The sequence below is a fragment of the Falco biarmicus genome, chromosome 15 (assembly GCF_023638135.1).
Source record: "Falco biarmicus isolate bFalBia1 chromosome 15, bFalBia1.pri, whole genome shotgun sequence".
Taxonomy (NCBI): Eukaryota; Metazoa; Chordata; class Aves; order Falconiformes; family Falconidae; genus Falco; species Falco biarmicus.
This window is the reverse complement of record NC_079302.1, coordinates 2,448,473-2,473,553: the sequence shown is the minus strand read 5'-3', so window position 1 is coordinate 2,473,553 and position 25,081 is coordinate 2,448,473. Positions and strand designations below refer to the sequence as shown.

The 25,081-nt window shown below is 53.2% G+C and overlaps 1 protein-coding gene across 10 annotated transcripts in view; it reads right to left on the bottom strand.

Moving 5' to 3' along the window:
* Positions 1-1,488: 1,488 nt before the first annotated feature.
* Positions 1,489-25,081, bottom strand: part of ANKRD11 (ankyrin repeat domain containing 11) — a 159,889-nt gene continuing 136,296 nt past the window's right edge. For 8 of the 10 annotated variants that reach the window (XM_056361032.1, XM_056361031.1, XM_056361037.1 and 5 more), the window contains 9 exons: positions 18,112-18,282; positions 16,653-16,856; positions 14,638-14,780; positions 14,060-14,207; positions 6,495-13,228; positions 5,141-5,239; positions 4,891-5,034; positions 3,678-3,770; positions 1,489-2,802 (listed from right to left, as the gene is read on the bottom strand). In XM_056361032.1, coding sequence (XP_056217007.1) covers positions 2,617-2,802; positions 3,678-3,770; positions 4,891-5,034; positions 5,141-5,239; positions 6,495-13,228; positions 14,060-14,207; positions 14,638-14,780; positions 16,653-16,856; positions 18,112-18,282 — 7,922 coding nt within the window. In that variant the 3' untranslated portion in view covers positions 1,489-2,616. Of the gene's footprint in view, positions 2,803-3,677; positions 3,771-4,890; positions 5,035-5,140; positions 5,240-6,494; positions 13,229-13,786; positions 13,965-14,059; positions 14,208-14,637; positions 14,781-14,852; positions 16,445-16,652; positions 16,857-18,111; positions 18,283-25,081 lie in introns of those variants that run through there. The other 2 variants (XM_056361040.1, XM_056361041.1) reach the window with 2 other exon arrangements.

Genomic DNA, 25,081 nt, shown 5'->3' with positions numbered 1-25,081 from the left:
ACGCACCCGCAGCACCTGCAGCGCACCCGCAGCGCACACACCGTGCACATGCAGCACCTGCAGCGCACCCGCAGTGCACACACCACGCACCCGCAGCACCTGCAGCGCACCCGCAGCGCACACACCGTGCACATGCAGCGCCTGCAGCGCACCCGCAGTGCACACACCGTGCACATGCAGCACCTGCAGCGCACACACCACACACCCGCAGCACCTGCAGCGCACCTGCAGCGCACACACCGTGCACATGCAGCGCCTGCAGCGCACCCGCAGTGCACACGCCGTGCATGTGCAAGCGCCTGCAGCGCACACACCACACACCCGCAGCACCTGCAGCGCACCCGCAGCGCACACACCGTGCACATGCAGCGCCTGCAGCGCACCCGCAGTGCACACACCGTGCACATGCAGCACCTGCAGCGCACACACCACACACCCGCAGCACCTGCAGCGCACCTGCAGCGCACACACCGTGCACATGCAGCGCCTGCAGCGCACCCGCAGTGCACACGCCGTGCATGTGCAAGCGCCTGCAGCGCACACACCACACACCCGCAGCACCTGCAGCGCACCCGCAGCGCACACACCGTGCACATGCAGCGCCTGCAGCGCACCCGCAGTGCACACACCGTGCACATGCAGCACCTGCAGCGCACACACCACACACCCGCAGCACCTGCAGCGCACCCGCAGCGCACACACCGTGCACATGCAGCGCCTGCAGCGCACCCGCAGTGCACACGCCGTGCATGTGCAAGCGCCTGCAGCGCACACACCCGCGCACCCGGCAGGGCAGCACCATCCTCACCAGCCCCACGAGCACGGGTGGATTCAGCAAACAGGGCGGCAGCGGCCCACGCAACCCTTTCCCGAGGTTCGGTATCAAAAAGCAGAGAAAGGAGGCTGCCGGGAGCATGGCCGGTGCGGCACCCTGGCAGGCGCCTGTCCCCGGCACGCAGGGTGGCAGCACCCCAGAACCGGTCAGGGTGCCATCGCCCTGCCTGCCCTGCCCGCAACCGAGCGCCGGCAGCCCGGCACAGCGAGCTGCAGCCTGGCACTGCGCCGGCCTCCACCGTCCTTCTCCAGGCTTGGCAGCCCCACACCAGCTCCCGGACTCGCAGCGGCTGCGGGGTCTGTCAACGCAGCAGCCCGAGCCCGAAGAGCCTCCTCCGCGTTGCCCTGTGCCCCCCGTCAGCAGGCAGGGCTCCCCTCTCCCTGCGACCCAACCTGCGGCGCAGCTGCAGGGTCGGCACCGCAGGGCTTGCAATTCCACCGCACGTGAAGAGGCCAAGGAAAGAGGAGACAAACGAGGCGGTGACAGAAGTCAGGTCAGCAACCGGAGATCCCTGCAGCACGGACCGCGGCCGGACCACCTGCGCTTACCCGAGTGCATCTGACGGGCTTTCATGTAACACCGCGCACCGTCCCGGGCCGTGCTTGTTCCTTGACAGGGAAAGTGCTGCCTAGGGTGAACTATACATAGAAAGATAATTTTAATTAATTTATTTATTTCTTTACACATAACTGAAAGTGATGTTACAGTACATAAGTTATTTACAACTGTGCAGTAATGTGTTGCAAAATAAATTATCTAGAAGGCAGCAAAAGTACATTGTTAATGTATATAAAAACTGTACAGCATTTATGGGATACAATTTTTCTTTATATGAGTATTGGCTCTGTAGTGTTTTCAAGTTATGTTCTCAGAAAGAGAAACGAAATGCCCAAGATTAAAGGAAAAAATATATAAACCACATGGATTTTACTCCATTAAAAACACAGTTGGCAAAGTCCTTTCTCTGCATCGCCATTTCCCCGCCCGCCGCTGGCCGTGCCGCCCCGGCGCACGGTGCACAGGCAGCTCCTCCGCTCTCCCGAAACGGTGGCGAGGGGCTGGTGCGGGGGTGCCGCGGGCGCACCCCACCTCGCAGCCGGAGCCGTCCACACCTTCAGAGCCGCGTCTGCCCAACTTGGACGCTTTTTGTTTCTAATTGTTTTTGTTGGGTTTTTTTGTTGGTTGTTTTTTTGTGTGGTTTTGTTTTTTTTTGTTTTTTGTTTTTTGTTTTTTTTGTTTTGTTTTTTTTTTCAGACATACCCAGGATGGAACGAGAAACTCAAAACACCCCCCCCTCCCCCCATGGTTTCCTACTGCAGCTTCTCCAACAGGAGATCCGCGACCGGTGGAAAACAGAGAGCTGGAAATCACGGTGTTCACAAGTACATGAATCACGTGGTTGCTGGCCCCGCTCAGCAGCTTCTGCCACACACAAACGGTGTCCTTGGCCTCCTCCCTCCACGCCTCTGCCAGTCTCTTGGCCGGTGAGTGCTCGCTGCCCGCGCAGACCGGCTGCCTCCCTGCCGCAGCAGCCGGTTGGAAAGGAGATGTGCCCCGGCCCGCTGCCCGGCGGAGCTGCCGTCAGTCCGGAAGCGAGGGACACGTTGTGAAGAAAGTGCAATTATTTTTCTTATTGTTTTGTTTTCTGCCGATAGCTGCTTCCTCCTCCTCTGACCAGGGATTCATCAGCAAGCGGTAAGGGTGAATGTGAGCTCGACCGCCCGACCTCGGAGGGCTCCCGTCCGTGCCAGTTTTCAGTGATGTCTCCTGGTTTTGAACTGTCATGCCGGCAAGAGCACAAAGTCATCGTTCACATCGACCATTGGCACATAGAACGAGGGCACCTCGTTCACACAGAGGGATTTGTGCCCTGCGGGGTCCAGCTCCTGCACCTTCAGCTGCCACTCCATCCTCTGCACTGCGTTCAAGGCGGCAGCTTCGTGTTGCTGTCGCATGAGCAGGCACGTCTGGATTGGGGGAAAATAAAACCGAGCAGAGATGAGGGGGGAAGAGGGCAGGAGGCTCCTGCTGCGGGTCCCACCCAGCAAGGGCAGGGGACCTGCAGCCATCGCAGCGGGCAGAGCAGCAAGCCGAGCAAGGGGCACCACATGCATCCTCGCAGGAAGGAAACCTGGACTTGGGATGTCTGCTGAGCCCCATTCCGGCTGGGGCAGACCCGAAAGGGCCTTGTGGCGCAGCTCTTAAAGGCTCATAAGCACTCGAGAGCACCGAGCCTCGGCAGCCAGTCCCCATCGGCCCCAACAGCGGCCCTTGGCTGCCTGGGAACAGGGTCCTGCTCCCTTCGTGGGAGCTGCCAACTCCCTGCGTGTCACCAGCTGAAAGCACAACCGTCCCTGCTCCCTACCGTGCCAGTTTGCCACCCTGAGCTCTGCAGAGCACTCTGCAAATCCCTGCATGGGCTCCTGCCACCTTGAAGTTTGCCGTAGGTTTTGAGCTTGCTGCAGCATGCATCGCTGGTGAAGAGCAGGCCCCGAGGGCTTAACTGACCAAGAAAGCTCCAGACCACATGGCTGAAGGAAAACAACAGCCAGCCAGCCGACCCTCAGCAGAATGTCTCTGCTTTCCCCCTTCTTGGACCCAGCAGAGGCAACCGTGCTTCCCCAGCCCCAGCCAAGCTCCCACCTCCCCACTGTGCCGTGCACAGCAGCGTCACTCACTGCGCAACGCTGCCCGGCCCAGCTCGGGACACGAAGGCAGGATCCAGGCTACAGCAGCAGCCAGGACCCCCTCTCGGAGAAACCCTCCCAGCAGGAGACAGAGCAGCAGGACCTGCTGCCGCCCACATGCCACAGCGGCAGCTCAGAGCACCTGCCCTGCTCACCTTCATTCGATCGTACTTGTCGTCCACATCTTGCAACCAGGAAATGAACTGTCGCGCGTTGAAACGGTCTCTGACCGATTTGTTTTCGTCTCCCTAAGCAAACGACAGCAAAAGGGAATTAAACGGTGGGTTTTCTTTCTTTCTTCTTTTTTTTTTTTTTTTTTTTTTTACTTTAAGCAGTTACAGGTCTAAGAAGCTACATTCTTAGGACACACACTCATCAGAAACAAGAAAGGTGCCTGCACCCAGCACGCTGCTCCCAGGTGCTCTTGCAGCCCTTTGCCAGGGCTTCAGCCTCAGAGGTGCACACGCGTGCACACACTCCCCATTTCTACTCGGTTTGCAGAGAATCTGCGCGTGCCAGCCCGTCACAGCACCCGCACCTCTCTGTCTCCTTCTACTCATGCCCGAGATAGTAACGTCTTCGCTGCAGAAACCAAGACACTTTGAGGGAAAACGCTGCGGGAGAAATCAAGGCTCCTGGATCAATACACCAGGTCACTAATAAATCCCAGGATCCTGTCCCTGCACAGGATCCCTCTGGCCTCGCAGCAGCCTGCTTCCCTGAGCGGCCAGGCTGGCAGCAGCCACAGGGCGCAGGCTGCAGGCGCTGGTGGGATGGCTCGGGCCACCGTGCGGCCGCCGGCTGCAGAAACTGGACGTGATTCCCCCTTCTCCAGCACTGAACGATGTGAAATCAAAGGCAGAAATGACTGTTTCTTGTGGGCTGTGAGACAGAGCCTGGCTCTTTCAAAGCCACTATTCAGACACAAATCAATTTAATGGCTCTCTCCCCTTCCTTCAACAGGAAGAGGTATCCCGGAGTGCAGTAAAAGAAACCTTTCAAGTGTGTAGACGATCCAGATCAAGAAGAAGGGCAGAGGATCCTGCGACTCACTGATAAATGGTGAGTCATCTCTGCTTCTAACAAGACATGATGCTCCCTGGATCCCCATGTTCCTGGATGTATTTCCTTCCCTGGCACGCACACGGGGTATCCCAGAACATGCGACACCAGAAATTGGTGCAACCTGGGCACGTGCTGGGGAGGGCTCCAGCAGCATCTGTGTGCTGCGGTGGGCGACAGGCACCCGAGCAGGAAGAGCATTAGTAACTCCTGCACACATCCCTCCCTCCAGAAAAGCACATCTCTCCCTCGGGGTCCTGCACAGCACCTCTGAGACACTTCTTCCCTAGCAGGGCAGGCACTGACCTGATTTTCTAGAGGCATGTTATAGACCTCGGAGTCCAGCAGCATGGTGCAGGCACTGAAGGGCACAGCCTGGTTGGCAATAGTCCTTGCTGCCCGACAATGAACTCTCAAAATCTCCTGCTCGCAGGAGACGATGAGCTTCTCCTGAGGAAAAGCAAACGAAGCAGTGAGTGTGGCAGCCTCTGTCTCCCCAGCAGAAGGAATAGGAGGCCTCTTCCCCAGCAGGAGTTTCCCCTCAGCGCTCCCTTACCCGCTCTATGCTGTGCTGGAGCCGCAGCTTCCCCCGGACGGCTTCCTGCTGCTTGAAGAGCTCCTTCAGAGGCTCCGCGAGCGACGGTGGCGGGGCAATCTGCGGGCACACGACAGCGGAGGGTTAGAGCCAGCCACGCTGCTGCGTGCAGGCCCGCGGGTGCCTGCTTCCCCAGCCACAGGGGCCCTGCCTGCGGCACAGCCACCCAGCCGAAACGCACACCGGCCACGGCTCGGAGAAGGGCTCTGTGCCGCCCTGCGGGGTGCTATGCGGAGCTCGCCTGAGCTTGTTTCCTCAGCAGGCAGGTGGCAAAGGACAACGTCCTGCCGGTGCTCAGACCACAGCGAGGGGTGAGGCAACACGGCAAGAGGTGTCCAGTGCTGGGAGGCGAGCTCGGCCTGCAGAACCAGAGCCTAAAGCACCCTACAGACTGCCCCTGCGGCACAGAGCGTGTCTGACACAGAGGATGACACACGTGGAGCAACGCTGCCGGGAAGAGCCCAGTCCGCGCAGTGGGAAGGGTGCTCGTGTCCCGATCTGTCCTGCGCCTCCCCGGGGAGCGAGGCGCTGCCCCGGCACAGCCCCGCACCGCAGAACAGGCGCAGGTGGCTCTGGGTCAGTCTAGGAAGGAACAGGCAGATGTGAACACAGGCTACAACTGCTGCAGGACACACGCGAACGGTAACTTGTGCATGGGCTACGCTGCGACAGAAATACCCGCAGACCCGGGTATTTTACCCTGCCTGCAGCAGGGAACGAAGCCTGACGTAGCCGGTCGTATCGACCCTCCTCCTCCAGGCTGGATCCTGGATTTACTGCCTGCAGCATTAAGTTTATTGATGCATTTGTATTAGCAAGTCCATTCATGCAGCACAGCAGTGAAATGCAGATCCCATTGCCAAGGAGCGAGTGCTATCGGCCAGTCGGATATCAGAGCTTGGGAAAACGAAAACAGGAGTTAAGAGCCCAGTTGTCTTTTTCTTAGCCTTCTAGGTTCATTATCCAATTACTATACTGCTTGTAAAAGCACTTTTGCCTTCCAGCTTCAAATCCAGTGGATTTATACAAACTGGCTCTAAAGCCTGAACAAAACTCAGGTTCCTAAGCACAGCCCAAGGTCTTCTTTGCAAAAATGCAGCACCTCAAAGGATGCATTTATCACGCAGCCATCCACTTAGTGAGACTTAGATTCGTCATCACAAGCGTGTTCTAAAAGTAGGCTAAAGCTGTGGCTGGGGCACTCTCAGCATTGCAAAGACTCTCGTGGCACACAGGGGACAATCTGGCCGTGCTTGTAGCAGCAAGGGAGGGGACAGTCCCTGATGGTGCTGTTTAAAGAGAGAAGACGACTCACCACTGGAATATGGAGCTTGCTGAGAGGCTTGCCATCCAACAGGTAGGAGCCTGTGTAGGTAACGTATTCAGCGTAGCACTGTGGAGCCTGGGGAGTAATATAGCAGAGGATTTTCCGCTTCTCTTCAATCTTTTTCCTGATCTGGAGGTACTCAAAGTAGGGGTTGGACCTGTCACTGTGATAAGGTTCAATGTCGTCCAGTTTTATAGCGTCTACAATAGCTGCCAGTGTTTGCTGTATCATCTCCCTCGTTTGCTGGGTGGAAGTGTTGATCTGCTGCTGCAGCTGCTGGTTGGAGCGCTGGAACCGGCGCTTGCGCGGGTGCTGAGCCTGGGAATCGTCCTCCTCTGTGATGCGGCCTTTGGCACGTGTGGCGGGCGTGGAAACGGGAGGAAATTCCTTCTCAGAAGAGGCAGCGTTCTGCTTGTTTTGGTTGGCGAGCATCTGAGCCCTGTTCCTGGTAATCCGCTGAGGAATCTCTTCTATTTTGGGTGGCTTGGGAGCTTCTGCTACTGGTTTTTGTACTGGTTCAGCGATTTCTGCTTGAGCGTTGCCCGGAGGTACATCTGCCTGGGAGGAAGGGACCTGGCTCCCCCCACGTGCCGCAGCACCCTCCTGTGAAACACTGCCCTCGGAGGGGGCCGTGGGCGGGGGACAGGGCTGGGAGCTGCTCTCTGCCACCCCACCAGAAGAAGAGAGGTCTTCGTGCACGGCCTCCACCTCTTTGCTCTCTGCCTGAGCAGACTCGGACGGGGTCTGCTGGAAAATCTGTGCTTCCGAGTCCTCCGCTCCTTTTTCCTCAGCTGCGTTCAGTGCTTCCGAGGTGGCTTCTTGCGCAGCCACTTCTGGTTTCTGCTCCTCGGCTTGTGGCTCCGTCTCCACGGGCAGGACAGCAGCTGCCTGGCTGGCCAGAGGCTCCTCTGGCTCCCCGGACGCTATCACGGACGTGCTCGCTTTCCCCATCCCAGCGCCTGCTTCCGAAGCTGCTGCTGGGCTCTCTTCCACCGCTTCTGCCTCGGCCATCTCTGCCTCTGCAACATCCTTGGGTTGGAGCGGCAGCTCTGGTAGGGAGAAGGGGCCAAGGTCCAAGTCATCTTCTGTGTTGGTGAAGGGATCAGGCCACGTTACCGCCTCCTCTGTATTTGCAGGCGTGGCATTGTTGTTTTCCAAATAGGTGTTTTCTGGTGTGCTAACAACTTCTGCCTGAGGTTCTGCTGGCATACAAGGGGGCTCTGGAGGTATCTCAGGTGCTTCTTCCGGAAGGGGTTTGCAGTTATTGAAGAACGTGTCTAACCTAGTAGGGGACATGTATGGAGCTTGCTCTTCGGCGTTTGCTGTTTCTCCTGGAACGGCTTCCTCAGCGTCCTCCTTGACCTCATCGAGCCCCGGTTCAGACACTGATAGAGGGTAAGATATGGGAGAGACGGGGTAGGAGCTGTCTGCGGGAATGAAGGCTACTGGTGTAGGATGAATCGGCTCTAGGGAACAGAGTGGAGGTTTAGGGGACTCGGAAAACCTCTGGGGAGATTTCATCAGAAGCTCTGAGCCCATGGACCAGGTGACAGAGTGCTCTGCTGGGTTACCCATCAGGCTGGGAGGAATGGTGGCGTTGGGGTTTCTGGAAGGAGGGTTAACCCAGTCTATATTGTTTTGTTCTGGCATACCCGAACTAAAATGGTTTTCTTCAATTGGTGGCAAGTAGGTAGATTCTGGTGGCATAATGGAGGCAGTAGCTTGCTGCTCTTCCGTGGTATCCAAGGGCATGCCGAGGTCGGGGGGAAGAGCACTTTCTACTGAAGGAGCCAGCAATTCGTCTCTGTGCGAAGGGGAGGATTTTGCTTGTAAACCAGAAAAGACACTTTCAGGCGACTGGGCGACGCTGCTGACAGCCCCTGGCGTGCAGTGCAAAGCTTCCACTTTTGGCGATGAAACCCCATAATCTGGTGAGTAATACCCAGGAGATAAACACTGGAACTTCTCAGCAGGAACAGAAGGAAGGGGAACTTTCTCCTCCATCAAATGCTGCACTGGAGAGTCATAATTCGATGTCGCCGGGACGCTTTGCTGTCTGAAAAATTTATCTCCAACGCTGAATTCTTCTTCAGGTGCCCTTCTGATATCAACCGAGATGGAACGGTACAGGTTTGTGGAGGGTATGGTACGAGTCGGGGTCTGACTCGGGTTCTCGGGGAGCCCACTGGAAACATTCGCGTATCTGTCGAAGAAGGATGGAGAACAGGCGTTCATGGACATCGTGGATATGGGCAGCGAGTGCTGCGAGTCCGCGCACTCAAACATCAGGTCTGTGTAGTCTTCGTTGCTGCACGAAGGAGTCCTGGGTGTCTGCATCACCTCCTCGTAGCTCGGGCAAGAGACGACAGATGCTGGGGTCGGAACTCCCGTCGGCCGGCTCTGGTCCGGCCTGGGAGATGCCGGGAGGATCTCCTTCAGCTGAGGACCCGTTATCCAGTCCTTCGAGTCCGTCCCAACAGCAGGCTGCGCCTTGTTTTCCGGTGACAGTATAGGAGTCAGCGGACCCAACTCTTTAAGTTTCTTGTCCTTGAGCTGAGTATCCAGCGTTAATGGCTTCTTTGTTGCCAGATCCAGGCTCCTCTTGCGCACATCTTCCGAGCTCTTAAGTTTGTCCTTTAATTTGGGGTCTCCAGACCTGTGCCTCATTTTCTCCATTTGCTTCATTCTCTCTTTGTGCCTTTTGTGGCGCTCCTCGATTTCCAGGTCCTTCTGGCTCAGCATCCTCTCAAAGCTGGTCATCATCAAATCGCCGTCTCCCAGAAGTTTCTCCCTTGGCCTGGCATCTTTCTTGCCGCTGTCTTTGGAAAGGGTTATTTTTTCATTCCCATTGCTTATTTTTATGGACTCTGATTTGTCTTTCTCTTGGTTCTCCTTGAGCTTCTCCTTCAGTTTGGTTTCACCGAATTTGAGGTTGTCCTCCTTTGATTTATCTTTAAAGGTGGTAACTTGAGGACTGTCCTTGTCTTTAAGTGTTGACTTTGGCTCATCTTTGTGATGTTTAAAGAAACCATCTGCGTGTTTGTCTCTATGCTTTTCCTTTTCCTCCTTCCATTTTTCCTTGTGTTTGTCTCGCTTCTTTTTCTCCTTAACTGTGCTGATGGTGCTGGAACTGTATGTCTTTTCTTTTTCCGCCTTCTTTGACAGCTCTCTTTCAGAATCATTTTTATCTTTCTTTTCAGAAAATAAGTAATCAATGCTTTTCTCTGGTTCCTCATCAGGCTCTGCCTTCATGTTATAGGAAGTGCTAAAAGCCTCCCCATCCACCGAGAAATCTTTTTCATAATGAGTGGAATCCTTTCTGCTGCTGGAATCTTTGAATTCTTCTGTTTTTTCCTTCTTCTCTGTCTTCTCCTTCTTCGCTTTCTCCTTCTCGTGACTTTTCTTTGACGAAGATGAGGAATGTCTGTGTCTCTCCTTCTCCTTGAGTTTGTCCTGCAAGCAGGGTAAAGGGAGAGAGTCCTTAAACTTTTCTTCAGCAGCATCAGTAAGAGAGAGGTTAGAAGACTCAAAGAGGCTGGTCAGCCCTGGGTCTTGACCTCTGTCTGTGAAGCTGTCGGAAGAGATCTCACTGATTTTGTCATTGGAGTCATCTCTGTAGTCATTCAGAGCCTCCTCCTCCAATTTCTCCAGCAGGCTCTTCTCTGACTCCCCTCCTTTCGAAGACTTCTTCTCTTTGGAATGCTCTTTATCCGGCTTCTCCTTATGCTTGCTTTTCACCTTGTCATCATTGGCATGTTTCTTTTCAACCTTCTCTGGGAGCTTCTGTTTGTTTTTCTTCTCTTGAGTGGAATCTATGGACGTTCTGTCTTTCCTGTCCTTGTACTTCTCGGTAGAGTCTTTATCTTTCTTCTCTTTGTGTTTTTCAAAGGAACTCTTCTCCTTCTTCTCTTTCCCTCCTTCTGATGTTCCTTTGTCCTTCTTCTTCTCCTTGGAGTCCTTATCCTTCTGCTTCTCTCCTGGATGTTGCCGGTCAGAGGAGTACTTGCGGTGCTTGTCGGGGTACAGCTCCTTCTCGGCAGCTGCACCGTCGTCCTTCTCCTGCAGACTGTCCAGGCGATGCATTTCGCTCCCAGCAGAGTCACCAACTTTGAACCCAGTCAAGCTGTAATCGTCCCTCTCATCTTCGCTTTCGTCTGTGAAGATGTCTGCAATGCTGTACCAGCTCTTCTCCTTGCCTTTCTTCTCATCCTTTTTCTCAGAGAAGTCCTCTCGATCTGTGGAGAAGTTTTTCTCTTTCTTCTCTTTTACCTGGTCGAAAGAACTCTTCCTTTCTTTGTCTTTGCTGTGCAGGTCTTTGTACTTCTCTTTAGTTTCCTTCTTCTCTTTGAAACTCTTGTCCAGCTCTTTGTCTTTCAGCATTTTCTCGGGAGCAACTTTTTCATTTTTCTCCTTGTCGCCTTCTTTGGATTTTTCCTTGTATTTTTCTGGCTTCACCTTTTCTTTTTTTTCTTTATCGGGAGCATCTTTCTTCTCCTTTTCCTTCCCAGAATGGTGCCTCTCCCAGCTCTCCAGAGTTTTACCACTGAATTCAGCGTCAGACTTATCCTTGAAGAACGTTTCGCAGCCATATTCTTTAAAGTCATCTCGATAGGGCTCCTCCTGCTTCATTTTGGCATCTTTTCGATCTTTAGTGCCATCAGAGGTATCTTTTCTGTCTTTGTTGGTTTCACCTGTATCTTTTTCTTTCCTCTCCTTGACACTCTCTGCAGAATCCTTCCTTTTCTTATCCTTTTCAGGCAAGTAACTAGGAGTAACTTTGTGCCTGTCCGTTTGGTCCTTTTTCTTCTCGGAGCTTTTGTCCACATAGTCCCTCTCTTTCTTCTTTAAGAAAGTGTCCTTTTCATTACGTTTCTCGTTGTATTCCTTCTTCTCTTTTGTTTTGTTTTCCTTTTTCTTGTCTTTAATTTCCTCTTTCACAGGTTCTATGATTAGTTTTGCCACGGTGTCATTTTTAATCTCCCTGAAATCTGCTACTGGAGAATCCCAGCTATCTTCACCTTTGAAATCGAAGGATGAATCAGAAGACAAGTCTGAAAACCACCTTTCTTGCTGATCATCTGAAAGGCTGAACTTTGTGTCCTCACTTTCGGGAAACTGGGTTTTGTTATTAAACTCGTCAAATCCAGATTCTTCCCTGTAAAGTTTTTCTTTTTTGCATTTTTCTTTCTCCTCCTTGAAGGATTTTTCCTTCTCTAGTTTAGAAACCTTCTCCTCCTTCAGCTCGTTCTTCTTTTCAGATTTTGACTGCTTGTCCTTTGACTTCTTCTTTCTCTCCTCCTTGTGTAGTCTCGGCTTCTCCTCTTTGGGAGACTTCTCCTTTACAGGTTTCTCTTTTTCTGATTTACTTAATCCTTCTCTGAAGGATTTGCTCATGTCTTTACTGCCATCTTTGACTTTTCTTAACGATTTCTCCTCTTTCGAGGATTTTCCAGTCTCATCTTTAAACAACCATTCCTTCTCCTCCGCTTTACCTTTGGGGAGCTTCTCCTCCTTCTTACTGTGCTCTCGCTCATGCTTTAACACTTTCAATTTGTTTTCGACTGGATTTTCTGTCTCTACTATCAAGCCTTTCTCAGGCTTTTGTTTAGAGTCCTCAAACTCAAAAGAAAACGTTTTGATTATTTTAATGTCTTGGCTGATGGGACACTGCCCCTTCTCCTTGTTTTTATGTTTGTGTTTTGTTTTATGCTTTTTAACAACCTTCCCCTCCTTGTCCAGCTTTGGAATTGCTCCATCCACATTGCTATGGAATGAATTCTTTTTCTCAGAAACAGTATTGTGTGTGGTGTTTTTCTTTTTGTGCTCTGTTTTCTTCCTGACTGGCTTTAGCGACTCTAAGCTCGAGTCCTCGGACGAGTAGTCTGACTCGCTCGTCAGTCTCGTCCTGGTGGAGTCCGATAAGGAACTGACATCTGACCAAGCTGGAGAAGATATGGTTTTCCAATTGTCCGTCCTCCAGTGCTTGGAGTGCTGTTCTGTCAGATTAGGATTATGTTTCTGGGATGCTAAACTCCCATGAGAAGAGGTCGATGAGGCAGACAGAGAGTTAAACAAGGAGGATTCCTTTAGCACTAGCCTGGAGTCCTTTACACAGCTAGAGCTCTGAAGAGAGTCTCTATCATCCTCCTCACTCTCCACGTTTTCACTCTCTGATTCAGAGGAACAAAATTTGTCATTTTTTTTGCCAAACCGAACCTCTTTGCTTTTCGTCTCCTTCTTCCGCTTCTTTTTTACTTTGCTTTTCTCCTTCTGTGGCTTTGTGCTGGCGGGCTCCCGAATCTTGCTGCTGGGCAATATCGCGTGGGTCGAAAGTCGGAGCTTCTCCCCCGTCCCCACAGCAACGCTGGTCTCCTCCTCGTCCGAGCTGTCCGACAGGATGCGGTGGGCAGCTTTCTTTGGTGTAATTGTGTTATTTTTAGTATAAGTTTTCACTTCCATTTTGGGTATGGAAATGAAACTGTTTGCTTTAGTCTCTTTTCTGTAATCCTTTTTCAGCAAATGTTTGTCATCGACTGGCGGGACCCGGTCCTGCTCATCATCCTCATCAAATTCATACTCATCCTTCACCGGGGTGATGGTTTTGGGGGGCTCCTGGGCCTTGGGCTTGTGTTTCAAACCCTTCTCAAACTCTGAGTCTGTGTTATTGCCATCAACAGAGCTGGAGGGAGCAAAGGAAGGGGCATCCTCCTCTTCTGAGGTCTCTGCAGAGAGAGAAGAACAATCTGTTAAGGGCTGTGAGGGGCTTCGGGGAGGGAACATCATCGGCCTGCCACAGGCGTGAACCCCTGCGAACGGCCTTGCCGTCCTTTGGCCTCACCTGGCCTTTCCTAAGTTGGCCACCGAAAGCTCTAAATGCCAGGCTGGGAGATGATCTTTTAGAAGGGAAGAGCCACCTGGTCTCAAACCTGCACGGGGTCTTCCTCAAAACAACCACCTGGCTGTATCGAGAGAACTTTTCTTAACAGGGGTACGACTGCACACAGCATAGTGGAGACTCCCCATAAGACTGGAACTCTAATGAGCACTGGTTAAAACCTGCAGCGTTTCCCACCTGGCGAGCCACAATGGTGGCACCCGCGGGACAGGCTCTAGCAGGGCGCTCTGCTGAGGGACAGCCCGGGAGCACAACCTGAATCGTCAGCACGGGTACAGCCGAGCGCGAGGGAGGGATGGGAACACACGACGTGCACGCAAACACCCTCCTCTCTACGCACAAGCTGGAATATTACGCACATTTTAAAGGTAAGACATCAATTTACCTGCAATTGGCTTCCAATCCTACATCTCGATTGCACCAGGCAAGGGATCTCAACGTAGGCTTCCAGGGCAAACAGCTAGAGCTCCCGGAGCTAAAGCTGGTAGTTATGTTGTCTGAATTTGGGTTACAGCTACAGATGGACTCCTGACCGTGGCAGCAGCGTGCAGATATTCTGACAAGAGTCTAACTTCACTGTCCTCTTAATGTCTCTGTATTAACAGACAGCTGCAGGCCACAAACATCACTCCCATGTTCACATAAAAGTCAATCTCACCTGTTGAACTCTCTTCACTAGAGGGGTACGTGGTCTTTCCCAGGAGCAGATTCACCATGGTGGGAGAATTAGCTACTTTTAGAGGCGTCTCGCCCTTCCTGTTGCTTTGATGAGGATTCCCTCCATAATGTAACAACAATTTCACCACCTGAAAACAGAAATTGAGCACTCATCACGTCTCGATTCCAGGCTCTTTGTACAACTTCCGTATGTAACTAACAGGGGATGTCCTCAAGCAGTCTGTCCTCAGGGCACACTGGTGGTACTGACAGTCACCAGTGGCAAAGGAGGTAAAAGCCAGCACCACGAACCAACCTGGGCAGGAGGGAAGGGAGAAGAACAAGACACAACGCTCTCTCCCCACCTCCAGAAAATGAACTATCCCTTGCACAGGCCAACTCCAAATAAACCACTGAAAAGCACTGGGGCAGGGAAATTCTTTCCCGCTACACGGCTATCAGCAGCAAACGATAATAAAATAACTAGAATCTCTGTATTTGCACAGTTGGCTGCTTGAAGCACAAGGGGGAAAAAAAAAGTCATTAAAAACACAGCTATGAAATCCAGCAAAAACCAACCTTGAAGTGCCCGTTATTTGCTGCATCATGCAGCGGGGTGTCGTCATCCAACCCTTTTGTGTTGACTTCAGCGCCTGCAGCGAGCAACTGCTTCGCGACATCGTAATAACCCCGGTTGCATGCTTCATGCAATGCCGTCCAGCCTGCAAGCAAAGGGACACTCAGAACACGGACATCACCTTCACAGAGAAAAGTCAGTGACAGTGACAAGTAACCTCCATCCCCAGGCGCTGCAGGTGCCGGTGTGTCAAGGAGTCTGTTGTTCTGATGGCCAGGATGAGGGGCTCGTTTGCTTGGCTCCCTATGGCACAGCAGGAAGAAACGTGCAGCTCTGCCTTGCTACTGCAACCAGGCGGTGGTTGAATCAATCCCACTTTTCCCTCTGGTCACGCAATGTGCTACAGACAGATCATCTGCCAGAACGGACACAGCCGCAGGAAATGGAAAGGCAGAGTTTTATGTAGGAAATTAAGAGAATTGCTGATGCTGAGTGGAAGTCAGGTCTCAAATCCCTTCCCCTTCCAACTCCTCTGTAAGGGAAACACTGCCGCCCAGATCAGGACTGGGCTCTGAGCTGCAGACATCGTTCTGAAACATCCCCCACACAGACTTCACAAATATTTTCTGTGCACTCTCCAAAGCAAGCAGCCATGCCGCTGCAAAACAGGCCCCCAGCTCTGGGAGAAACCAAACAGCAGGTCTCCACAGTAACAGTGGCTCTAGTTCTCAAACAAACCTCCAAAGAACACAGAAAGAAGTATTTTATCATGTTCAAACAGACTATTTTTAAGCAGAAACTGTTTTGAAGTTTCCCAGAGAACGTGCGTGGCTCCTTCGGTATTTTGCTGATAGCGTCGTGGGAGTTCATTCTGTTACCTTCACTCGGTGCTTTAAAGAGGGGCACCTGTGACCAGAATTAATCACAACTGATACTTCAGTCTAGCACTGATATTAATCATACAGGCGGAGGAACACGCATATCTATTTATAGCCCCAAAATCGTGTGAAGAGAACAGCTCGGAGCAAAGTCAAGCTCCTGGAGGTGCTGGAAGAAAGGCTGCCTCGCGCCTGTTCAGCCCTGCTGGTGCACGGGTGTGCACCAACGGCACCGTTCACCATCTCACAGCTGCCCTCTCGCCACAGGACTCAGGGCTGTTCCCATCCCAGGCCTGGCTGCGGCCACAGCAGACCCAGGCTCCTTTCCTCATTCCCAGCAGCAGAAGCAGGAGCTTGGCAGCACTGCTGAGGAGGAGGCAGAGGAGGTGGTGCTGCTCCTGAGCTGAGGCTCAGGACAGTCAACATCTCCTCTAACTCGGATGCCTGGCCAGCACAGCTGGGAGCCTGACCTCGCCCTTCCCGTTCACTCTGCTCCCCATCAGCAGCACTCCCATGTCTGGTACTTAACAACCCAGAACGCTGTAGGCATCAGCCATTCAACTCTGGAGCCGTGGCTTTACAAACTCACTCTTTGCAACATTTTGGTGCACATTACTTCTTGTATTTTAAGTAAAAAAAAAAAGAGCTAAAATAGCCCACCTCCCTTTGCAAATTCCCCTCCAGAATTCCCAGGTGGCACCCATGTGCAAGGGCACAACAAAACACACGCGAGGGTCCCGGTCACAGTTTCAGAGCGTGGAGCCCCAGGGATCGCAACAGATGCAGCCCAGCCCAGCATCACCGCCCCGGCTGGGAGCATGTTCAGAGCAGACAGGATAGCCTGGGAATTCAGCTCCCGAACTCCAACACAGGAACCGATGCTTTACAAGGATTTATTATTTTGATAAATCTGTAGTAGGTTGTGGGTTTTTTTTTTCAAAGGACAACAAGACTTTTTCCTCCCCAAAGGGTAAAATGATTATTTTTGGTTAATCCTCTCTTTTCACAAGTAGCAAACCCATGTTTTGCTTGCTCTGCTTTCTCTGGTGGGAGCCCTTCTCGAAGCGGAACATGCAACCGGGTGGGAAAAGGTTCAGCTCCGTGGGCTACCCCGCCAGTGGTGCCAGCGGGCTGGTTACCTGCAAAGTCTTTCACATTGACATCTGCACCCTCAATAATGAGCTCCTTGATGCGCCGGGCATCTCCTCGGATGGCAGCTCGATGCAGCCGAGTCTCTCCTCGCTCGTTTCTCTTATTTACTTTATCTTTGGTTTTGGAGGCAGAGTTAGGAGTTCCCTTCTGACAAACTGTAGACTGAGAGGGATGCTTTGGTGTTGTGTCAACTGCAGGGAGAAGAGAACCAGACTCAGCCTTGGGTTAACACAGTTGGACCTGATGATCTTTCAAGAGCTTTTCCAACCGAAACGATCGCAGGATTGCGTGAGCCCGAGGGCAGCCCTTCGCCCTTAGAGGGCGCCCTTGCAACGCGTGTCACCGCGGCAGCGCCGCGCGAGAGGCCGCCCAGCCGCTGCAGCCGCTGCGAAGACAGAGGAAAGCCTCCGCGTGTGTCACGCAGATACTAACTGCAGGCTGCCAAAGCCCACTGGAGAGAACTGCAGGCCTTGCAAAGGCCGTGGGCAATCCCATGATTTAGGAGCAGACAATGCAGCTCCTTACCCTAAAACCTCATTTCCTCAGGGAAGTGGCCTTTTTACCAAGTACATGTGAGGTCTGGCAGCCTTGGGAGGAGACCGCACATTTCCTGGGAGAACATCTGAATGCTCTCAAGACTACACAGCCTTTTGCCTTCCCCCTCGCCCCAAGTAACAGCAACGCAAGCAGCTAGATGGGTGTTAAGAACAACATACGTGGCTCAAAGCTGCAACGTTTATGTGTAGGATGCAGATGTGCGCGTACAGATAGCACAGTGTCTAAAAACCCTGGGGGGTCATGTATGCAACAGATAAAAATTACTAAAATACAAAATCCGTGGTAAACACATTCCAGCTGCTCTGCATCTCAAGTTACAGTTGCAGTGGTTACATGTCTTATCCCTCCTCCACAAGAAGAAACATAAAAAAAACCCACAGAGGATGATATTTTAACTTTATTCACAATGTTCCTTTACTGAATTAGCCTGAGACGCCAGTGGAAAATGCGAAGCTCTGACGTGGAGGAGGTTCCCGTGGAACCGAAGCTCTAGTTAAGCAGCCAGGGCAGGCTCAGTGGTGGCCTGGATGTGGCCTGTGGAATATCTGCTCCTGCCTTACGCTAGAAGAAGGAATGGCAGCCGCAGCCATGTGAGAACCCCAGCGGCAGCCTGTGCCTGGCAGGGCCCCGTGGGAGTGGGTGTCCTGCTGCCTCGTTCCAGCATCCCACCTACGGTGCTGAGAGTGGGGAGCCCCCATGGAGCAGCCCCCCAGCCCCACTGCACCACCCCGGGGGTGGCAGCTCATCTCTGCTTCCAGCGAGGAGCTACCTGAAGTGCCTGGTGCCCCCAGCGCTGGGCACTCGGCACTCAGGTATTTGTGAACCTCTGGCTGCAAAGCTTGCACCTGCCCCCCACGCTGCTGAGCAAAACCACCCTCCAGATCTCACCTGGGCTGTTTGCAGACTCTTCTGCTGTCATCTGCATAAGGAGAGCGACTTGCTGGCGCTCGGAGAGCGGGTAGCCTGCCCGGATCCCCGAAAGGCCCATTCCGAAGAGCAAGCCAGGCTTTCTGGTGGCGGGTTCCTTTTTAATCCTCTTCCGCTCTGGACCCTGCTTTTCTGTGGTGCAAGAAGACACAGAAGCACAGGCCATGAATGTTGCTGTAACTGAAAACCATGTTCATTTCTGAGCAAAGTGCTAACAGCCCTCCAACTTCGTTTCTGTATCTCACAAATTGAGAAGCCTGCAGTGAAGGATGCGCCGGTACCTGGGCCAGCCGCACAGGCTCGTGCTGCTGTGACACACACCGCTCCTGCTGCCCACCGGCTCCTCCAACAGCCTCTCCTGGCACAGGCTTCTACCAATTCTCCCTCCACCATCAAAGAGCAGTACAAGAGGGAGGGAGTGGGTCCTTCGTGGGGCTGCTGCCAGCACGGTACCTTCCATCTTGCTCCTAGGGGCCTCCATTTCATGCCATGGTGCTTCCAGGAGCGTACGCAGCCTTACACCACCACAGCACAGACTGAACTGGAGGCATCTAAAAGTATCAACAAAGAGTGCTAACAAGGCTGACAGCTTAGAAACGTTGCCATCTCACCTCCTCCTCCTCCTCATCACCACCACCAAAGCAAGGACTGCAGCCAAAGGGGCGCACTGCCCCGGGGAGCACCGGGTTGGCCCTCTCCTCCCAAAGTGACTGCCTCCAGCTTAGTGCAGAGCACCCACCTGCACTCAGGCCGACGACTGCTCAGCCACATCTACTCCTACATCCCTCTGAAAAATTGCCAAACAAGGAGGGGAAGAAGAAACCCCTGTGCCTGGCTTGTCACCCCCTCAAATCCCAGCCTGACACTCGGTCTCTAAATCATCCAGCCACAAAGGCAGCTCCTGCTGAGGGACTGAGTGCAACTGCCTCTGAAGCCGGTATTTGCTGCTTGGCATGCCATGTGCACAAGGAGACAAAACCCCAGCCTCTCCCTGCACCTCCAGCCTCGCTCCCAGCAACCCACACAGCAGCCTGCTGCAAGCTGGTGGGAACTGGACCCTGCCAAGCATTGTGCAACTTACTGCCTCCCTCCCCGCTGCCCAACTCAGCCCAGCTCGCACACCTAGCCTCTGCAACAAGCCTGATTCCACAGCTTTTCTTAAGTATTTTTCCAGCTTTCTTTATGCCAGTATTGATCCTGTTCCCATGCAAGGAGAGTCAGCAGCCCTTCCTCTGTGCCTCTGGTCTGCTTGCTTGTTGATGCTATCTGGTGAAAGCACAAATCCTGCCGCGTGCTCTCCAGCGGATCTGCAGAGCCGCAGCCATGACAGAGTCCCACTGCAGGGATGCATTTGGTGAGCAAAGTTTCAAGGTGCCAGTTCAGGAAACAAAAATTAAGTTTCCTTTCACGGAGCCAGCCAAGCAAGACAGACAGAGTACCTATCTGCAGAGCAGCATGGCAATTGCTTGCCAGCAGCCAAGCTGCATCCCTCCTACCAGGCAACTGTCCTAAACTCACAAAGAAGCATAAGAAAGGTAACGGTGTGTGCAAGTGGCAAATCCAACTTTGCTCACACCTATTTCTAAGCACTGCTATAATTTGTTTATAACCAGGCTAACTGCAGGGCTCCCGCTGCGTGCAGAGAGCTGGTAATGACATTCTTAGCAGCCCCAGCTATGAAAGTTATCAAACGCAGGTGAGCAGCTCCTTGCCCTCACATTGCATGCTCGAACATCAGTCAGAACCAAGGCCGGTTCGATGCTGCTCAAGAAACGCGAGCAGCAGAACACCTCGCTGCATCCCTGACATAATGAAAATACCGAGTACAGATGATTCAAAACCTCTTGTACAAGCAGAAACACTGTTCTCAAACTGATCCCGCTTGTTTTTCAAGAGAGCAAAACCCACCTGTGACTTTGAAGCACAAAGTAAAAATCTTTTTCATGCAAAAGAACTTTGACTCGCGCGGCCAGCAGCCCCTGGGTCCTGCCAGGCTCAGCCCCAGCAGGGACTGATACTTGCCAGACACCGCCAGAATAGAGGAATTGAAGGGGTTATTTATCACGGCGAGCCTGCAAGTACCTGCCCCCCGAAGAAACACTTCAACGTGGTCTGACCATGCTGCTGATAGGGTAAGCCAAGGCTTGCAGTGAGGCAGCATAGGCAAGGGCTCTCATCTACCCAAACATCTGACTCTAAGCATACTTACTATTTTCCCGGAGATATTCTGAGAATCCCAGGTGGATACAAGGGTGTTTGCAAACAAGTAAACATCTGATAATGCTCTCCAAGAAACCAGGGTTCAACTCCCAGCAGCCAGGGAGGGGAAACCCCACTAAATGACCACCCAGTGTCTGCCCAGTCCCAAGCTCCAGCACCCTGAAACTGGCAGTCAAAAGTGCATGGGGAGCTTGCAGAGGTCCAAGATGATTTGTGACGGATCATACAGATGCAAGCTTAACCGACTAGCTGCACCCAGGCCCTTCCCTACCCCCACCTCTTGCCAGGGCAGGGTCTGCCAGCCTGGGGAAAGGCAAATCCTGCAACCTCTAACCCAGCTCTGCTCATCCAATGTTGTCATTTTGTCAAACTCCATTGCAGGTCGCTGGCACGTGGCCAGGAGTGGGACAGAGCCTGCTTTGCCTCTGTGCAAAGTCCAGCACAACAGGCGAAACTACCAAAGGACGGGTTTGAACTCAGTCACTGGACCTTGTGCCTCTGCACAGGTTTCCTCGTTCATTCACCAATCTGCCAGCGGAGTAAGTCTCCGGCAGATGAGGGCAGCAACGTGTGGGGACATTGCCACTGCTCCAGCTCAATTCATGCTGCTTGCATATCCTGTACTCCCTCGGCTGATGAGCAGGCAGCTCCATAAACCTTTTCCCTGCAGCATGACATCCTCTGCTGCTCTCCCTCTGCAAAGGTCTCACCCAGAGCAGATGATTTCCATCGACCCCCTGCATCTGGGATCCTGTACATTTAAGAAACAACAACTCCATAACAGGGAACCTCTCCAACCAGACAGCACGAGCCACCCTTCTTCAAATACAAGCCCTGGAAACACATCTGGGTGTTGAAGGAAAATCCCGGTCTACCTCTCTGAAGCCACATTGAAGTCACCCTGGCAGCTGTAACAGAACTAGAAGATGAAACTGGATCACAGGAAAGTGGATATTTTTTGAATGGCTTAAAATAAAATTAAACTCAATGCGCTTATGGTAAGAAAACAACTTAGCCCAGGCAGCTCCAGGAGCCATGCCACTGAGCAGCATGTCCCACCAGGCACGCTCGCTCTGAGCACAGGGACGGCTGATCTGCATAGGCAGCACCTTCCTCCTCCTCGTTAGGCTCCAGAGCTGCTGTTCAGAGCAGGCTTGTTAAATCCATTTGGCCAGGCTTGGCTTCAGCACACATCTCGGCTCAGCAGGCAGCTGCTGGCCGCATCCAGCCGTGCCGCAAAGCGAGGCACAAAGATGCTCACAGGGGTTACACCTCAGCCAGTGCCACCGGGCAGTGTCTTTGAAGTACAAGCGATGCACAAGGGTTGTACGTGGTAGAGGGCTGCTCCATCCATTTGTGCAGAGGGAAGCCACAATTAGAATGGGAACATTTTCATTAATATTACTTGGCTACTGCAGGTTGTCAGCATGAACCTGTGATTTGCAAAAATTGATTATCAAGTTCTACTGAAATCCCCTAAACTCCTATTAATTCTGCAGTTGCAGAAATTTCCTCCTCCACAGAACATTTAACATTAAAAGGCATGTGATCAACAAGATAAAAATAAATTGGAAAGCGACTGCTGTGTTCTCACTCGTGGTGAGGCAGCGAGGGCTGGTGCAGGCAGCCGAGGACTCGGGCTCACGCGTGCTTCCCTGTGGGAAGGCGGCATCGCCCGGTGCTGCGCAGATCCCTGTTACTGAAGGATCACATCTAGTCCTGCTCACAGCGCTTTGCTCCGTGGTGCCTCCTCCTGCCCAGCAGTACAGGGATCTCTCCCTCCTCCCACTCCCCTGAGGCTGGAAGGCAGCACAGAGAAGCAGTACTACCCCCGGGGTGATTAGATGGCTGCTGCAGCACAGAGATTAATCCGACTTCTTTAGGCGCTGGGGGGAAGCGGGTGGCCTAAGGAGCAGGGCAAGGCTGATGGCTCCCAGTGCTGGCACCCCGGTACGGGCAGCACGGCAGCCCCAAGCTCCCTGCGTGGCACGATGCTCGGGCAACAGGGAGGGACTGCAGAAGCGAGGCCCCAAAGCGGGTCTGAAAGGTGAGCAGGAAGGATAGAGAAGGAGCTGCTCCCAGCAGACGTGTGACATGCCGCTGGCAGCTCCGCTTCCCACCCTCAGCCTCAGCAGAAGCGCCCAGGAAGGCTCTGGGCTGGCCTCCCTGGCCCTGGCTGGTCCCAGGCTAACAGAACTGCAAATGTGTTTTATTTCAACTCAGACTTTATAATCAGAATTTGATTTTCAGCAGATTTAAAAGGGGCACCTGCACAAAGATCTCTGCTGAATGGCTTCAAGCTCCTGCAGGCTGCTCCTTCTCCTGTAATTAAATGCTTTTCTGTAACACCTTGCAGCAACATGGAACAAATTAAGAGAAACACTCACAGTGGCTAAATACCTCAGCAAACACGAATACAGGTTAGCAAGGCTGTATGCATGCCAGTCTCTGCATAGAAGCACAAAAAACAGAGGTACAAGGGGGTGGGCAGAGGAGCCCCCTCCCCTGGGTTATCTCACTGCCGATCACCAGAGATGGTGGCCGGACCTTGCACACCGATCCCAGCGGGAAGGAAGACCACAGCAAGCCAGGGATGCACTGTGCACCCACCCGGGGCTCAGCCACACCTCCATTCAGCTATTTTTAAAGCAGCTCATTTGCTGTTTGCTTCAGCTTTCTGCAAACCTACGGAGTACAAGCTTCAGCCTGGCGCTGCCGTGGTTTAATTTGGGGATCCTGCTCGGCTCTTCCCTCACGCTGACGCTAGCAGGAACCGCGTGCACAAGCTTAAAGGGGAAAGCAGGATCTGAGCAGAGCTGTGGCTGCCAAACACAGCCCGGGAACTGCTGCTCCCTCCTTTCATCGCACTAAACCCCAGAGGCTCACGAAAGGCAGAAACGGAGCAGGTTCCCAGGACAAAGGCGTTTGAGCATTAGCCCACAGGTGGTTCTCATGCTCAAATTAGGCTCCGGGTCATGCGACACTCACGCTGCCGCAATGGGGAGCACAAATCCAGGGCTGCTGGAGGCCTCCGCAGAGGTCCCAGGGCAGGCGCTGCTTTGCACAGAGGCATTCGGTGCTGCTGGGCTGGCTCTGCGTGCCAGGCCCCCGGCCCCCGCCAAAATGGGAGAGAGAAGAGAGGCAGGGAAGGAAGGAGAGAAAAGGGCAGCGATGGAAAATCTTTCAGAGGTTTCTCGAACGCACAGTGTGAGACGATGGCAGGTTGCAGGGATGGGAGCTCCAACCCGGAGCTGTGGCTGAGCAGCACAGCTCCTCGCTCCCCACAAACGCGTCGTACCCTGTAATGCAAAAAGCATCTGTTTAAACTGCTCCGACATGACAACACACGCATATAAGGTGGTACCCTGAGGAAAAATACCATTTCCAAATAAGCAGCTCATGCTGAACATCTCAGTGCTGCACGGAGAAACTGACTGTTGGCTTGCTGATGAGTGGGGATTTTCAACAGTTTATTTGCCGACCAAGCACACAAACAAAAGATCAATAAGAATAAATTAGAACGGCACAGACAGCAATAGAGACTGCACTGCACCCCCGAGAGACCGCACAAGCCTCTGCTTTCCCCATCCACAGCCTAGCATGCGTAAGAGTGACTCATTTTTACTGCAGAAGTTGTAGGGCATAAAACGTTTTGGAGCATGTCAGCTCAGATCAGGGGAAAAGCAGGTTTAACCTGAGCGCGGGCAGCCCAGAGCCCCAGCGCGCGGATGCTTACACATGCTCGCAGGGCATCTGCAGATGTGGACCGGTGTGTGCTGAAGAACTGATCACGAGTCGAAAGGTTTACAGCCGCACGATACAAGCACATCCCAAGGCTCTGCGGGCACCCCAGAATTTAAGGACCAGCACCCAGGATGGTGCCAATGCGAAGGCTTTGAGGTGGCAGCGCTGCAGAGGTGCAGGGAGGACAGCAGCAGCAGGTTAAGCACAGCAGCAGCGTGAAATGGGAAGCAGCACAATGGCACGGGCAGATAAACAAGAGAGGGCAGCAGGGGAGCAGGACAGAAGCCAGGCGAACCGAGGCTGAAGAGCGCTGCGAGAAGGGCAAACAGGGCTGGCACGACTGCAAGGAGACCACCATAAAGCAGAGGAACAAGGCACTTTAGCTGGAGAGCTGCGCCCCAGAGCCAGTGCGGGGGCAGGCACGATTTGCACCAGGAGATCACGGACACCCTGCAGAGCCTGCAGGACAAACGGGCTTGGGGGCTGGGATGGGAGATGATGTCTGGCTCATCAGCCAAATGAAAGCAGGTGCCAAAAAGGAAACAGAGGAGGCAAACGAGAGGAAAGGCTGTAGCAGGGTCTGCTTTGGCAGAATGGCAAGGAAGGTGCCCCCAGCCGCTCCTGTACAGCAGTAAGTGTTCCCTAATCTGAAGGATGGAGAGAGTCCGGAGCCAGAGACTCACCCTGCACAGCTAAGCTGAAAGGATGGCGGAGATGTTGGGTTTGGCAGTCACAAGCAGAGGAGAGGTGCCAGCGGGAGGAACGAGCCTGTTTATGACCACGTCAGGTCACTGTGCGTGGAGCTGAGCCCACCGTCCCCACTGCTCAAGCTGCCTCCCCGGGGACAGAGAATCTGCAGGCCCTGACCCCAGTGGTTGCAGTATTTTTAAAAGTATTAATTCGGCTAGGGAGGTTTAACGCTGTGTGACAGCCTGCGATCCAAATACAAGTGTTCTCCCTAGGCTTG